Genomic DNA, 16,343 nt, shown 5'->3' on the forward strand with positions numbered 1-16,343 from the left:
TAATTTATAGCTTGGGGCTGTCACTGAGTGTGTACTGACAAGGAAGAGGGGCGGCCGTGGCTCTCAGGGTGACCGCCAGGGCCCTGATCCGCTGTTTTTAAGCACGTCCAGCAGCTTGTTGTCGGACGGCCATTTGGGAATCTGCAGCAGCCCTTCGCTGCTGGCATTTTATATACACGCTTCCCCTGCTCTGGGCTCTCACCCGGGGGAGGCGGGCAGAGGGTTGCAGGGGTTGTCGGGGACTTCGGGGCTTTTCTGCTTTGATCGCTTCGTTGGACATTTTATGTTAGGAAGCAAGGCTGTTCACAGACGGAGCTGCAGTGCAGAGGTTTTCAGGGAGAGGATGGCCGTCCTCTGAAATGACACCCGGCATTGCTAACTCGTGTGAAGGGTAGCACTGGGAGTGTGCCCCGCCGCGCCGTTTAGAGGTACGAGGGGTGCAGTGTGTTCTGCTAACGGGGTAGGATTCTCGAGGGCGGACAGGGGTAGTAACAAGCAGAACGTTTTCATGATTGTTTTGGTACTGCATATACTGGCGTAGGACTGAGCTGGTGTTATGGCCGCTGGCACACGGGAGAGGAGGCCTGAGCTCGCTGTGAACCCCACACGAGGACACCAGAGGGAGCACTTTTCCACACACTACATTGACACTGTTGTATCGTGCCCAGCAATGCGGATTAGCCATTTGACTGTGGTTGAGGGTCAGAGGTCTGTGAGGAATTTTAGGAAGAGCGAGAGTCAGGGACATTTTAAGGCATTGACAAAGAGGCCAATTGCACAGGCCCCCATCTTCCAAGGGGTCCCCTGGTAATGTGATATTTCTGCCAGAACCACCTATATCTACTTTTGTCTTTGTCTCTATCTTTTGACATTGATACAACACAGAATTGGCAACCTGGGCCCCTGTTCGGAGCAATCTTGAACTGTAGTGCCTAACATATTTCTGGCCCCGGGTCCCAAAAATTCTCAAGAGGACACTGGCGGGAGTGACTCTATATTTTGGGTAATTATGGCCAGTGTGAGTGTTGGGGACTGAAGAGGCGTTTTCAGCCCACAGGGGCCCTGGGCTCACCGAGCCTAGCCGATGTGGCACAGAGGGGAGCGTGTTGCAAACGGGGTGAGAAATGACTGTCGGCCCATTCAACCAAAATGAAAGAAATAGAAACTTTCTACTTCTTTCATTTTGGTATAATCGCGGGACCCGCGCTTTGCTTGTAACATTTTAAAAGTAAAGCGCGGGTGCCGCGATTATACTAAAATGAAAGAAATTTCTCTTTTAGAGCCGTCCCACTTGAACGGGCTCGGCATGACTTCCTACTGGAGTAAAAGGTTTCTTATCTTCTTTATAGGGCCATCTGTTTGGACCCATAAAGAAGATAAGAAACCTTTTACCACAGCAATAAGCCAAGGAAGCCAGTCTGAAAGGGACGGGGCTAAAAGAGAAAAGAGTACGTCACTGGGATCTCTTTTCCAATGGCTGGCCACGAACTGTGACGCCAGCCAATGGAAAAGAGGGGCGAGGCTTAACCTTGCTAGTGAAACTTACTCTAAGTCATTAAATCTCACCAGCGAGACTGAGCATGTGAGCAGCCTAAGCTAGCCGAGACCTAAAAAAGGAGGGGCGGGCAAAGCTGGAGCAGATCGCAAAGGAAATAAGCATTTGCAATTCAATTGTTCTCATATTTGTTACAGTTAGAACTGTTGGCGCTGAAAATAACAATGTTTTTTACATTTTCAGTGGAGTTATATTTGCATAGCACTATTGCCAATGGTATAAAAAAGCAAAAGTAAAAACATTGTCATTTTCAACGCCAACAGTTCTAACTTTAACAAAAGTAAGATCTATTGCATTGGAAATGCAATCGGTCTTGCATTTGTAGGATTTGGAGATATGGGTATTATAAATGCCAGGGTTTTTTAACCTAGCCATGTTGCAGGATGAAGTAACATATGTGGCCAACTGCACCCTACAGATGATATGGTAAATCCACCATACCCATAATGCATTTCATGAAAGACCGTACCATGAGTACATTCAAATAGCCATGTCCATATATAAAGTTAGTAGCTTTGAAATGTGACAAAATAATTATTATATTAGTTCTGGATTGGGTTGTACTCTGTGTGGAGCTGACAAATGAACATTTATAGAAGGTCTTATATAAATGTGAGATGTGCTAGTGAGTAAAGTAACCACTGCCAGCCTTGCTTAGGACCAAGCCTGTGTCCTGCCTGAAGCCCTTTAAGAAAATAGTGCTCTGTGGCTATAATTAAAACCTAGGGAATAACAACACGTAACTGGGTGTCCTCCTGGGAGGTACCAAGGAGGGACTACTAAGACTTTTGACCAATGAAAAGCCATCATTTACAAAGGACAGGAGCCAATTAAAAAGACGGGCGGAAAGTGGTCGCCGCTTCATGCCCATATCCTGAATGCAGCGCGTGTCGAAGAAACGCCGCAAGCGCTGCCTAGGCGAGACCTAAAAAAAAAGCCCACAGACAAACATAAACTGAAGAGCACAAATACATATAATCGGAACAGTCGCAGCAACGGAGCGGGCAGTTGAAAATGTCACAGTGAAAGCCTCTGCTTTTTTCTGTAAATTTGTTTTTTCAATTTTCTCTTAGCATGAATACAGATAACATTGTATCATTGCACCGTAGGTACATCTATTTACATTACCCTTTGCACGATGTGTGTTGGGCTTGAGCAGAGGGACGGATCCAGCATCATTCATGCTTGCTTACTTGCGAATTCTCTGAGGTAGTCTACAAGTAGGACCCACCTCACTGCTTACAGTCATCACAACAGCCACTCAATGGCCAGGTCTGCGAAGTTGTACAAATTCAACGAATGTTCATTTTCCTATGATTCAAGCAAATCTAAGGTGGTCCCTGATGTGTGTAACCCAGCTGGAGCTGTTCTTTCCCCATCCACCTCCCCATCTGGTTCCTCTTCATCTCTCTGGCCTTCACCATGCTCACCCAGGGCCTCCAGCATATCAGCCCAGCTTACAAGATCCCTTTGAGCATTTTCATTGGTGTGCACCCTCCTAAGCTTGCATTCATCCACTACCACCCACTCCCAACAGGTCTGACCTCCACTTGGTGACGGATGGGGGCTTGGGCTAGCCCAGTGTATAGATATCCAGCGTCGCACCAGCAGGAGGTCCAGTTGAGCACAATTATATAAAAAACTGTCCTTTCCTGGGGAGTGGTATCAGCCCTAAAACACAATGTCTCACCGAGAGGTCCACGGCAACTCTGGTTACCCTATGCAACTCCCAGAGTATCTCCTGCCAGAATGTGTAGAGTTGCGTGCAGGACCATGATATGTGACAAAAATCTACTGGTGTAGCCTGGCATCTATCGCATCCTGCTGTTCTCGCCGGGTATGCTCTGTGTAAATGAGACAGCGTCACGTATGCTTGGTGAAGGAAATTGAAGTGCACAAGTTTAAAACGTGCATTGCTCGATACTTTGTGTACCTGCGCCTGTGCCCTACTCCATTCGCCATCCGTACTGTAGACTCTTAAGTCCAAATCCCAGACTGCTAGTTTTAGGGCAATATTTGTGTCTATCGGATTTTAGGGCTGAATTTAGTCTGGATATCATACCCTTAAAGGAACCGGGATCCAGGATTAGCTGATGGACTTGTGACCACTCGACTTCCTTCGGGAAAGTCGGCTAGATCTTTTGCACTGTATATTGGAGGAACTGCTGATTGTCGATGCCATACAGACCCTCCAGCATTTCGCAATTCGTGAAAAAAATCACAAAATCCACTGACTACCACAATGTCTGCGTTATTTACTATTTTTACCGCAAAAAAAACCCCTAGAAGAAAGGAAACAAATGGTGCCTTCTTTTTGGCTGCCCGTGAATACATCACTACAAGCCACTGTACAGCCGTAAGGTAGCAGGGTATTGTCAATCTGGTTGTGTGGCAGCAGTTCTAACAGTCATTGTAGTGGTGGTGGTGGAGTTTTTGGCAGTGGTAGAGGTGTAATTACTATGCTGTTTGTGGCAGTAGTAATCCTTGGGTGATAAAAGCAGCCATACTGTTGACAGTGATCATATTATGGGGGACACTGGGGGTTAGTAAAGTGTGGTATTAATGACATTGTTCATGGAGGTGGTTCTCATGTTAATAGTAGGGGTAGTTTACACTGTTGAAAAAGTGTTTGTGAGGCCTATTTAGCTTTTGTGGATGTACGTACATTCTTGCACTGGTCACAGATAAACATCATCCACATGTTAAGGTTCATAGCCTTATTGTGTTCCTCCAGTTCTATCTGACAAACGCATTCTTTGCATTTTAAAAACTTGTCCACGAGGTGATTTTATAGAACAATTCTTTTTATTTGAAAATATAAAAGTCATGACACAGCATATGCCTACAACCACCTTACAGCAGCGATAAATGCAAATGAGAGGGACACAGCTAAGTGCCTACAACCTGGAGGCCAGCAGCAAGTTTCTAGAGTATTAAAGCAGTGAAACCCAAAGTTTATGCCTGTGAGAGGCAGTGTGCAATGCCCATACTGTGACCATGTGAAACTACAGAAAAACAGACAAAAGAACCAAGTAACGTACCAAGAAAAGCGTCCCACCCTACTCCCACCTCCCAACACGTGTCCGCACCTTCCAACATTCCTGTGCAGTGCCCCCACTGCCTGGCACTTACGTACAAGTTGTTCCACACATTTGTTATGTGTTAGCTTCCCGGCCATTGGTTGTAAGGTACAAGATTCGCAAACATTTGGTATAGGTCACTTCCCTGAACTCCTTTGATAGGATTGTGATAAATGGTATCCAAAGCTCCGTGTACGCTTCAGCTCTATTGTTCAGCATAATTGACATGCACTCCATAGCTAGGGCAAACCACAGTCTTCTCAACAATGTGGTGTGGTCTGGAACTTCCTCAGTGCCCCAATTAGCAAGCAGGGCCAGTCTTTCAGTATTGAGAGCTAAGGCTATTTGCCTCCCTCTAAGTGAGCGCAGGGGAAAGGTCAGTGGATTGGGGAGACTTGGCATGGTGTAGGCTGGGAGGCGTGGGATGGTAGTATTAAAAGGTTAGTCTATATCATTAAGGACTAATTCCCTGTATCTAACCAGTTTGGGGCCATGCCAGAGAAGGTGTATCAAGGAGCCAGTCTGTCCGCACCCTCACCAGCAGGATGCAGAGCGGTCTTAGTTCCAGTTATGCAGTCAGGCCAGTGTTAGATACCAGTATGATGTTACTTTGTATGCTGCCTCTGTGCCCGGCATATCGTGTGCCATGTGATGGGTTCTATAATGTATGTCCTGCCATTCTTTCTCAGAAAGTGTTCTACCTAATTCTTCCTCCCATCTCAGCTGCCCTTTAGATTTAGAGGATAGAGGGGACGTGGAGAGTAAAGTATATAGTTCTGAGATGTTACATTTGCCATCTGTTTTAGTTATAAGCCATTTTTCAAATCGGGTCATTGGATGAGAAGCCCCGGGCCTCATGTCCGGGGAGGTTACCCAGTGTAATACCTGTTTGTATGGGAAAAGGTCAGATGTCAGTAAAGCGTATTCCCTCTAAAGTTGATCGAAGGAATGATCCCGTCATGGTCAGACATTGAGCCCACCCTCTTACAGCCCTGTTCATGCCTCTGCTGAAATGTCTTGGACTTACACCCAGGGGGGAAGTCCGGGTTATCTGCCATTGGCGTCATTGGGGAAGGGAATGTTTTGAAGCCATGTCAGATCACTGTAGCATCCCATACCTTTTATAGTTGTTGCCGTTACTGGGGAGTATTCAATCCCCCCACGCTCTGTGCTTACGAGGAGGCCAGATCTCTCTCCATATATTCAATCCCGCAATTGTTTGTGTCATAATTGACCAATGTTTCTCTGAGAGCGGGTGATTCCATTCCAATATATAGCGTAGTTGAGATGCTAGAAAATATCTCAAAACCTTTGGTACCCCTATTCCTCCTTCCGCTTTAGGCTTAGCAATCTGGAGGAAGCTGAGGCGTGGGTGCTTGCCGCCCATATGAAGCGATTGATGGTGCACTATTGGTTCCATAGGGTCACTGGGGATGGTCACATAAGGATTGTCTGGAATACGTATATTATGCGCGGCAAGACGGGCATCTTGACTGCAGCAATACGCCCTGTCTATGAGAGGCCTGTACGGGACCATATACTCCTCTTTCCACAATCCCCACTCGCCTCCTTTTATGCATCCCCTTTCTTTCTCTTTCTTTCTTATTCGCTTTCTCTTTCTCATGCATTTGTTCTCACAGTGCATCCCTTGATACTGTGAGAGCCTGAAATAGATGTATTTTTTTGTAAAGATGAGGTTTAAAAACTGCTACAAGAAATTGTAGTCCGTCAAGAGTTTGAGAGGAATATCATATAGAAAGTGTGCTTACAGTTGTTAAGATATCTAGCCAGTGGGTGTTTTGCCCCCTTAAGTACTTCTACCAGGCTTTGATTGTGTGAATAAGATTTGATGGCAGTACATCAACACGTGACCTGTTCATAGTTTTGTGCCTTGACATTTGTAATGCATTGCAAATCCAGAGAAAGTATCAGTGAGTTTATAGTAATTGTATGAAAACAATTGAGTTGAAACTTCAGTGCACAAAATCAATATCAACACTTAAAACGTAGGTGATTAGAGAGCAGAATCAAAAGCAAATTTATATCCAGGAGGCCAAGAATGTCTGTAGATCTAGATGTGTGGAGTAATAATAAAAAGTTGTGGGAACGTCTTCTGAAAATTAACACTAGCCAGAGTATATGAAGGGAAATATTATGCAGGGATCACTACCAAAAAAACTCTCTGTATTAAATATTCCACGAAAAAGTATAATGTTGAACTTTGTTGCAGAGTACAGGGTCTAATGGATAAGGATACTCTGATGATTTAACTCAGTTACAGTCTGTAGCAATAGAGACGATGAATAGGAAAATACCTTGCTAGGGAGAGTAACATTAATAGCTGTAGAATAATGGCAAAAATAGTATTAAGAGGTACTTGTAAAGATGAGTCCAAGAAATATTATAATTGTAGTCTTTATTGAAGAGTAAGTACAGGAACCTCCAGCTCATCCACAGCCTGCTTCACAGCTCAGTTTCATCTCTCAAGAGATAACATTCTAAGCTGCTAGGCAACCATTAACATTCCACATTAGTCATCTCTACACATCTTCCCCCTTATATATCCCACAACAAAAACTTTGTATGGAGTGATGCTTGTGGAAAAGCATTCCAAGATGTAAAAGATGGAATATCGTCTGCACCCAGCCTTGGACACTTTGATGTTAGAGCAAAAACTTTTATCACCACTGATGCGAGCGCTATAGGTATTGGTGCAGTTTTAACGCAAGTATGTAATGGAGAAGAAAGAATTATTGGGTTTGCATCTAGAAGACTACAAGGTGCTGAGAGGTCATATTCAGTGATAGAAAAAGAGGCCTTGGGATGTTGTTGGGGGATTAAACATTTCAAATACTTTGTATGGGGTTTACCATTTAGACTTCGTACTGATCACAAACCTTTAGTTCATTTGTTTAAGGGGGGCAAAGGTTTAGAAGGGAGTGTTACTCCGAGGATATCAAGGTGGATTTTATCAGTTTTAGAGTACAATTTTGAAGGGGAATACATGAAGGGATTGAAGAATATAGTAGCGGATTGCTTGTCGAGAATACCTGTTGTTGTGAGTGATATTGAGTCTGAAGCTGATGTTGAGGAAGTGAGATATACTGAAGAACAAGCTTTTGGGTTGGAGCAATGGGATGCTGCAATGTTGGAAGATGAAGTATTGGAAAGAGTTATGTTTTCTATTTCTAATGGATGGGGTGCGCAATTGTGCAATGATTTACGGTTTAAAGGTTACATAAATGTTGCAGAAGAGTTAAGTGTAAGAGAAGGGAAACTGTGGAGGAGAGACAAATTAGTACCACCGAAGAATCTTGGATCTAAAATTCTCATCATGGCACACGAAGGTCATTTGGGGAGAAATATGACTAAGCGACGTGTACGTCAGTCATTCTGGTGGCCTGGTTTAGATAATGAGGTTGAAGCAGTTGTCAAAGATTGTTATGCTTGTGCTGCTAGTGACAAGACTAAAGTTTTACGTCAACCTCCTATTTCTTCTGTGAAGTTTCCTGAGCGTCCTTGAGAAAGGTTGGCTTTAGATTTCATTGGTCCTATTTCCAAGTTGGGAACAAATTGCAAATTCTTAATGGTTTTGGTGGATTATCACTCCAAGTGGTTTGTGGTTGAGACATCTGAGAGTATTACAACTGAAAAAGTAATTAAGTTTCTTGAGAAGGTTTTCTTGAATGAGGGGATTCCAAAGGTCTTGGTGTCAGACAATGGTCAGCAATTAATTTCTAGGAAAATGGTGGAGTTCCTGTGTGGGAAAGGGATTAAACATGAGAGAGTTGCTTTATTTAGGCCCCAAGCCAATGGCTTAGTTGAGAGGATTAATCGCCTGATCTTGGACAATATACAACTTTCTTTGTGCAATGGTTTGTCCTGGTCTGAAGAATTGAAGAAGCTGATGTGGTCTTATAGGGTAACACCACATTCCATGACTGGAGTGTCACCTTTCATTTCTCTTAAAGGAAGGGAACCAGGTTTGAAAGAAGTACCAGGGTGGTTGAAAGACAGGGAATGTGTTTGGGTGAATCGTGATGAGGTTGGAGATCAAGTGCTTAACAAACATCATCCTCGTCGCCAATGTAAAGATGAGTCCAAGAAATATTATGCAACATTAATGTAACCTTTAAACCGTAAATCATTGCAATTGCGCATCCCATCCTCGTCGCCAATGTAAAGATGAGTCCAAGAAATATTATAATTGTAGTCTTTATTGAAGAGTAAGTACAGGAACCTCCAGCTCATCCACAGCCTGCTTCACAGCTCAGTTTCATCTCTCAAGAGATAACATTCTAAGCTGCTAGGCAACCATTAACATTCCACATTAGTCATCTCTACACACTTCCATAAGAAAATCGATAGAAACGTGAATTTAGAGTAAAAGGTATGGCAAAAGACAGAGTTGTCGTCTTTGAACCAAGGTAGTAGTGTATGCAAATAGTAGTTATTGAGTATTTGAAAATAAATGCCAAATATGTGGTATGTCAAGTGACAGTAGGTTTGAGGAAACCTACGAAGTGCCAGCAAGCTCTATGGTAGTATATGCTTATAATATTGAAAGTTTACTGTAGTTGAAGGTAACACATATGAATGAACATATTCGGACATCCTGTTTAGGTGCTGTTTATTCTTAGAAAAGCCATCTGGTAGAATTAGCAATATATACAGTGATAAACAGAAAAGTGGATCTAATAGCTGAGCTGAAGATGAAATGTGTATATCCAACAGTTGTCTTTAAGTCCTCATGTACCTTCAGATGGTAGTCTTACATCACACTACCGGAAAAGAGATCAACCGCCATCTTATAGATTCACTTGATGGCTACCCCTATCTAACTTTAATGCCATACCTATCCCACCAATCTTAGTTTTATCATTGGACTTAGAAAGAGATGTATCTACTTTATAATTTGGCTGGTCAGCTTAAAAAGTCTGAGCACATTCACGGTCTCTTTGTTGTTGAGCCATGGCTTAACTTCAATTTACTAATCTTTACTACCGCCTTAAACCAGTTTCGGCTTGCATGCGGATGGAGTTGTATCCATTTCATACGTATGCCCCTCCTTGACAAAAGGATATGAAGGAAAAAAAGTTTAACCTTATGATTTGGAAAAGATATCACAATTTTAAAGTTCATGTGAAAGAAAATTAAATCCAAGCTTACCATAAGTACTTAACCCAAAATCTCTGACAATATACCGCTTATTTCTTCCCAAAAACTGTTTAGCACCAGTCAAAGCATGTACATCTGGATATGATTAACATTCATCGCACCACATCTTTTACAACTTGGAACCGGGCCACTTTCAAATTTACTCATTTTGCTGGGCATCAAGTAGGTTTTGTGAAAAGTATTAAGATAGTTCCTCTTTAAGGTAACGGATTCACAGTAGAATAGAGAAGCTTTAATGATACTTGCCATAAATCTGGTTGCTCTGGCATCAGCAAGGGTGCTCCCCAAGACTGTGAAGGTTGAAAACGTGGCCAGCTCCCAACCACCAACTTGATATTTCCTTATGGTATTGTCTTTCAGCCTTCTGAGGTACCCAGGTCTCGGTTCTTACTCTGGGGGAGTCTCTTGGAAATTTTAAGCTATTTTTTATTTTTTCATTGAGTTTCTGTATAATGCCTTCTGCATTTGACTTTATTGGAATATTTTCCCATTTTTGTAACTATTTGACCCTTGGCCTATTTTTTCATTTTTCTTTTCTTTATTAGTTTTTTTTTCTCTTTTTACCTGAACGTGCTATAACGCTCTAAATTTCATATTTTTCACATTCTATTAATTGATTGATTTGTTACACATTCACACAACACTTTTTTCTGAGGATTGCTTTGATGATCAGGCCAAGATAACCACAATGAGCTATAGTTGCCCTTGTTATAACTGTTTTACCTTTCCAGAATCTTCTGTTTCAGTAGTGTGGGAAAAAATCCACAGGTCATAGTTAATATCAAGAATGGCCTTTCTCATCCATAGTTTAACAGTGGAATTTCGTACAGCATGCTACATTATGAGTATTCTCGAGCCTTGCACAGTTATGTTGAGCCTCTCATGAGGATGGTGATCTTCTTGGTTTGGTCGAAGAACTGAAGAGCCAGTCTTAAATTTCCAGGCCAACCAGATACATGAGAGTGTGGCCCATGGTATTTCCCTGCTTTGCAGGATACAGTTGGGGTTTTAGGGGAAGTCAAAACAATTTTTGGAGTGTCTGGTAGAGTTCAGGTTACATTGAAGCAATGTGATAAGGGCCATTTACACAATTATGAGAACATTTGAGTTATACCAAAAATGTATAATTTAATAAACTGGAGATGCATGCTTAGAAACAGATTCACATTTTTGTACATCTTTCATAAACACCTATTTACTATCTCATAGAGGGAAATGAAAGATCCCATTTAATTCCTCAGGCAAGGGATCGTCTACCATTCACGCTTCTATGTGCTTTCTGTGTGCATAAAAACGGATGTGCAGATGACTTTCCCTTCATATATCAATGGGATAAAGGATTATGCAGTTTTACATTGGTATCTCAAGATACTTCTGCACCTGTGTACACAGCATGCCTTCGCCCATAGCCATGAAAACATTTTAAATGGTAGAAAAGTCCTGAAATGTGTTTTCCTGTTTAATACTTGGACAAGATGGTAACTGCATGTACATTTGTTACTTGGCAAACTGTAACAAGCCTTACTTTTGTCTTTCGTAGTGAAGAAGCAGAGGGCCTGGCAAAAAAACTAAAGTTGCGATTCTACCGAACTTCAGTAAAAGAAGATCTAAATGTAACCGAAGGTAAATAATGTGTTCAAAGGTTGTGAGTGTTTTAAAAGTTTAGGAACTGTCACTGTGAAAAGAATGTTTGAAACTGAAAATCCAAGTGTTTCATTTTCAGAATCTTAGAAAGGGTGGCTGTCACATCATTCACTATCTTTCCACGTTTTCTTGCCTCACTTACCCCAGTTTTTAACTTCATGACAAAAGCTCAATAGGTTCTCCTTTTTGTCCAACATCCTAAACCATGCCTGCGTTGGAAACCCAGTAGAGTCACTCTATTGATTCATGTCTTTCATGAAGGTGAAATGAAGTGCTTCTTTTAAATCTTGGCCTCTCCGCTGAAGCTCCATTACCAAAAGAAGACACAAAAAGATGAACAAGAAGTAGTGGCACTTCTCTTCATCGCGTCATGGAAAACAATGAAAGGGATCCAAGGCGCCATGCTCTTATTTCCTGGAGCCTGGTCCTACTCTTGAACTAATAACCCATGAATATTTTCAACCTGCCTTCTATTGAAATGGAGGTAAAAGCTGTGTTTACCACCTTTGTTGCCTCATGCTCTCTTCCACCTCTTAAAGCTGAAATGGAACCTCTGCCTTCTCTGGTTCTTCTAGATGTCACTTTGATGCCTGGGACCATGGTTTCTTTGCTAGCAACTTAAGTGCCAGAGCCTTCTAAACCAGCTTGCAAAGCCAGTACCAATGTTAATTAAATGCGCTTTTATAAAGTGTGCTGTAACCCAGAGGTGTCCTGGCACTGGCTGTAATAAATAACAGACCCTTCCATAGGGGGCCTTGTTGTTAAATAGCCATATTTCCAACTCTTTCCTGGAAGTGAGCCTTGGTTGTACCAAAGATGAAGCTTCCTCCTCCCCGGAAAAAATGTTTAAATCTGGAACAACCAGGATTCCTACACCTGAGGAACGGAGTAGTCTGTTGGGTACATACCACTTGAATTTTTGCCTAAGGTGGGTGGGTCCAGTGTTGTATAGTGCATTGAAGGCTGTACACAAAGCTTTAAAATTGATCTGTTCCTGGCATGGTGCCACTGAAGATTCTGGAACACCGTTTTAACTAAGCTGAATTTAGGGGTACCCGACAACAGCAATGTACTACTGCCATTATCTAAATCCTCTTCGGCTCTGCCAAATAAACTTTTATCTAGTAGAATTAGGGCAAACACTTCGATTCTTGCAGGAAAAGATATCTCTTGCACTGAAATGGATGAGTTGGCTGATTTCACAGCGTCTTTGGCTCTGATACATGCACTCTGGCCATTTCCGCCCCATTTAACCTTGTTGGTGATGATGACAGTGAGGCAGACAATCTGCTAACGTCTAAAGAACACCAACAAAGTCCAGCAAGCTGCCCTATAAAATGCTAGTTACCTCAACTTTTCACCTGAAGCTGAGAAAGTGCATAATGCAGCGGTTGATGAAAAATATGCTTTCTTCGATTTCATTTAAAAATCATTAAAGCGAAGTGCGATGCAACCAGAAATGTGCTTAAAATCAATGTGCTAGTTAAAAATATTACATTGCAATCTGGTCAATAGAATCTAAAACTGATAATGCAGCAACTTTCCTATAACGTCTTGTATGTCTAGGGCAACCAGCCCTGAAATCGGTAGGTAAGCATCTAATGCATTCAAGTTAGGCCATCCGCACAGTCAAACATCGTAGCGAACATACAGCTAGATTCATCAAGCTAAATTGCGCTCGCAAAGGGCCAGATTCTGAGAATCTGGCCCTTTGCGAGTGCAATTTTTGCATTTGGGATTCATCATCCCAAATGCAATAATCGCTATTTGCCAAATCGCATATTTGCGAGGAATTGGATTTAAGGAATCTCTATTAGAGATTCCTTAAATGCAATTCATTAACCAATTTGAAATTGCGAATTCGCAATATATGGTCGCTATTTACCACGAAGTCTGACTTCGTGGTAAATAGCGAAAAAATAGAAAAAAGCACTTTAGTGCATTTTTCTCTGTTGCATGTTACACACACATGCAACACCTGTGTAAATTTGCATTTCAGGGGTGCTACAGGGTGTCCTTTGGACACCCCTGGCACCCTTGAAATCGCTATCTTATTTGCGATTAGCTAATTGCTAATCGCAAATAAGGAATGCTCCCCATTCATTCCTATGGGCCTTTAGGCCCATAGGAATGAATGGGGAGTTATTCCTTATTTGCAATTAGCAATTTGCTTATCGCAAATAAGGAAGATGTAGGAATCGCAATATTTTTTGCAATTCCTACATGAATCCAGTTTTGCAAGTCCTTAATAGCGATTCCTTATGAATCGCTATTAAAGACTCGCACAACGGGTCTTTGATGAATCTAGCTGATAAAAGCTACCCGGTTATGCTGTGACATAAACAAAGAGCAGAGTGCTAATGCAATATACATATAGACTGTCAAAGTTTGTCAGAGTGGGCAAGGTGCCTGTGCGATGGTAGACGTGTCCCTATGTAAGTTCTGTAGTTTTGCGTTAGGCTTGTTTAAGTTTGACGTTTTTCTGTTTCGACAATGCTTCTCTCTGCAATTCTTATTCTGTTGGAAAAAAACACTTTACAAGTCTTAATGCTGTTCGTAAGATTTGTTAAAAATAAACAGGAGAAGCAAAGGTCCCTAATGGGCGGACTAAATTGATCTAACCATTTTGTCTAGTTCCTTTGCTGCTGAGCTCAAAAACCTCACTGCCTTACATGCAGGTTTGGCTGTCGATCCTCCTAATGATTTTATAGCGGCGGATCTACAGGTTATTTGTTGTTGCTTCAATATTGGCCGTAAAGGAGTTTTCCAAAGGGGTAGTAGAGTGCATAATAGATGAAGTCATGATTTGTTGCCGTAACTGCAAAGGCGACATTCCAGCTGTTGTAAACAAAACAAAAAAAGTGGAGGAACTATTGAATGTTCCACTAAATTTAGAACAACCAACATCATCCTTATTTATAGATATAATCTTCACAGTATATTCTTTGATTTAAGAAAGCTTTGGTTCACCAAATATGTGAAGCTGGGATCAACCCCAGATTTTTCCTACAGGGCCCAGCCCTACTTCATGAAAGCATAAGTGAGCCCTAGAATTACCCATACCTTCTTTGTACTTTCTTTGCCAGTATAGGGAATTCAGGTTGCTGCAACAAATAACTCCTCATCTCAGAATTGTTATGTACTATATAGGCAATGTGAAAGAAAGATGCAAGAAACCCAAGTCCTCTTTCTCCTCCTTTCTCGTACATCTACTAAGGGTGCACATCCAATTCCTAACTGGACCAAACTACAGCCATTTTCTGCTTGAGAAAGCAGTGTGTATTGGGATCCACACTTCTTTGAGAAGAAGCTGCAACGATTTGAGAATGCTTGCCAATTTTGTCTTTAAGCAGCAAATCTAGTGGGGTGGAGAGCACAATGGCAGACTTTTTTTTTAGCAGACAATTGATCAGTGCTGAATATAACTATTGCATGAAGGGTAGATCAGAACAAAGACTTTCTAATAAATTATTGGAGCTCCGTGCTATCTATTTTGCCCCCACAACCCTCCATGATGACTTCAAAATCCCAGACAACTCAAACTTTAAAAAAAAGCAAAAAAACCAAGACTTCCTCCTCAACCTGCAAAATAATACACTAACCCGACTGACTGAAAACTGTTTGGTATGGCAGACGATCTCAACCATAGATACGGGACATAAATCACCACATCCACAAGGGGCTGCAGCTAGTGTGCAGTTAAAGATGCTTGTATGTGGAGTAGTGAAAATCGACTTGTAGATAATCAGGGTGATTATTATCAATTTATTATATGTATCCATCATACAAAAAATATATATATATAGCTGTGTACATCAGCTAATCATAAATAATCAAATTCATACATATAAAAAGAATACATGTAGAAATACACAAACCCCTGCAAGTCAAAACATGTTTCATATACTCTGCCCCATGCTATCACACATTCATTCAGCATGAACTCTTACATTCAAACTTTCACTCAAACACATGAACAGGACTAGGACTACAACCCAGATGACCAAATAGAAAGTACTAACAAATAATCTACTGTGCTGCTCACGCTGCTTTTTGGCCAGTTCTTCTCCTGCTGATGACACCATATCCAGGAGGGACCACTGTCCCAGGGGAATACTCAGCTCCCGGCGCTCTTGTTGCCCGCAGCTAACACCCTGTTGGACTTCAACATCCAGGTTGCAACGTGAGTCGCCTCGGGTGTTCCTGATGAGGAAGGGGCACCAGATCATCTCGGCGCATAAAGCGCAGCCTCTGCCCCCGCATCGCGGGACGTGCCGGGAGAAGCCTGGGCCAAGGGTGGGCCCGTCTGTGACTGACCGTGACTGGACTGGGCCACCCCTCTAAGAACTGGCTTAATTTAGGCCTTAGTGCAAGCACTTGCTCACTAGAGCTTAAAGGTGAAAACAGCTAATCTTCGCCTTGTGTCTCGTGCCCACTGTTTGCTGTTGTTGGTTGTAATCCCTATCCTACTTACGATGTTTTTGTGTTCATATATCGGCTCAATAAGGAAATATAGAAATACTAATAGGCGAAAGGGTGCTGCTAGCCCCCTAGATGCCTTTATTATTAGAGCTGAGTCACTTCTTACTCATGAAATCGAGTTGGCAGAGAGACGGTTGTCACTCGATCCAGCCAGGCTACCTACCTATAAACCAGCTAGCCCACCAAACCTGACTAACATGTCGCAATTAAACTTAAGAGGCTTATCACCAACTGCCCTTGATAATCCAACTGCCTATGCCAGTGTTTCATCACTGGTTTTGAGCACTCCAATGACCTCTAACCTAGCTGATAGTAATAGGCCTGGAATAACATCAAGATTACGTGCACCAAGACAAGTAGGTGCCCTAAAAGTGAAACCTAAACAGACACAGAAGGTTAGCAAA

The 16,343-nt window shown here is 42.2% G+C and overlaps 1 protein-coding gene across 1 annotated transcript in view; it reads left to right on the forward strand.

Moving 5' to 3' along the window:
* Window positions 1-16,343, forward strand: part of RAB23 (RAB23, member RAS oncogene family) — a 213,640-nt gene that overhangs the window by 106,882 nt on the left and 90,415 nt on the right. Inside the window, exon 5 of the mRNA XM_086921444.1 lies at window positions 11,354-11,436. Within this exon, the coding sequence (XP_086777570.1) occupies window positions 11,354-11,436 (83 nt within the window). The remainder of the gene's footprint in view (window positions 1-11,353; window positions 11,437-16,343) is intronic.

This window comes from Lissotriton vulgaris, chromosome 5 (genome assembly GCF_964263255.1).
Source record: "Lissotriton vulgaris chromosome 5, aLisVul1.2, whole genome shotgun sequence".
Taxonomy (NCBI): domain Eukaryota; kingdom Metazoa; phylum Chordata; class Amphibia; order Caudata; family Salamandridae; genus Lissotriton; species Lissotriton vulgaris.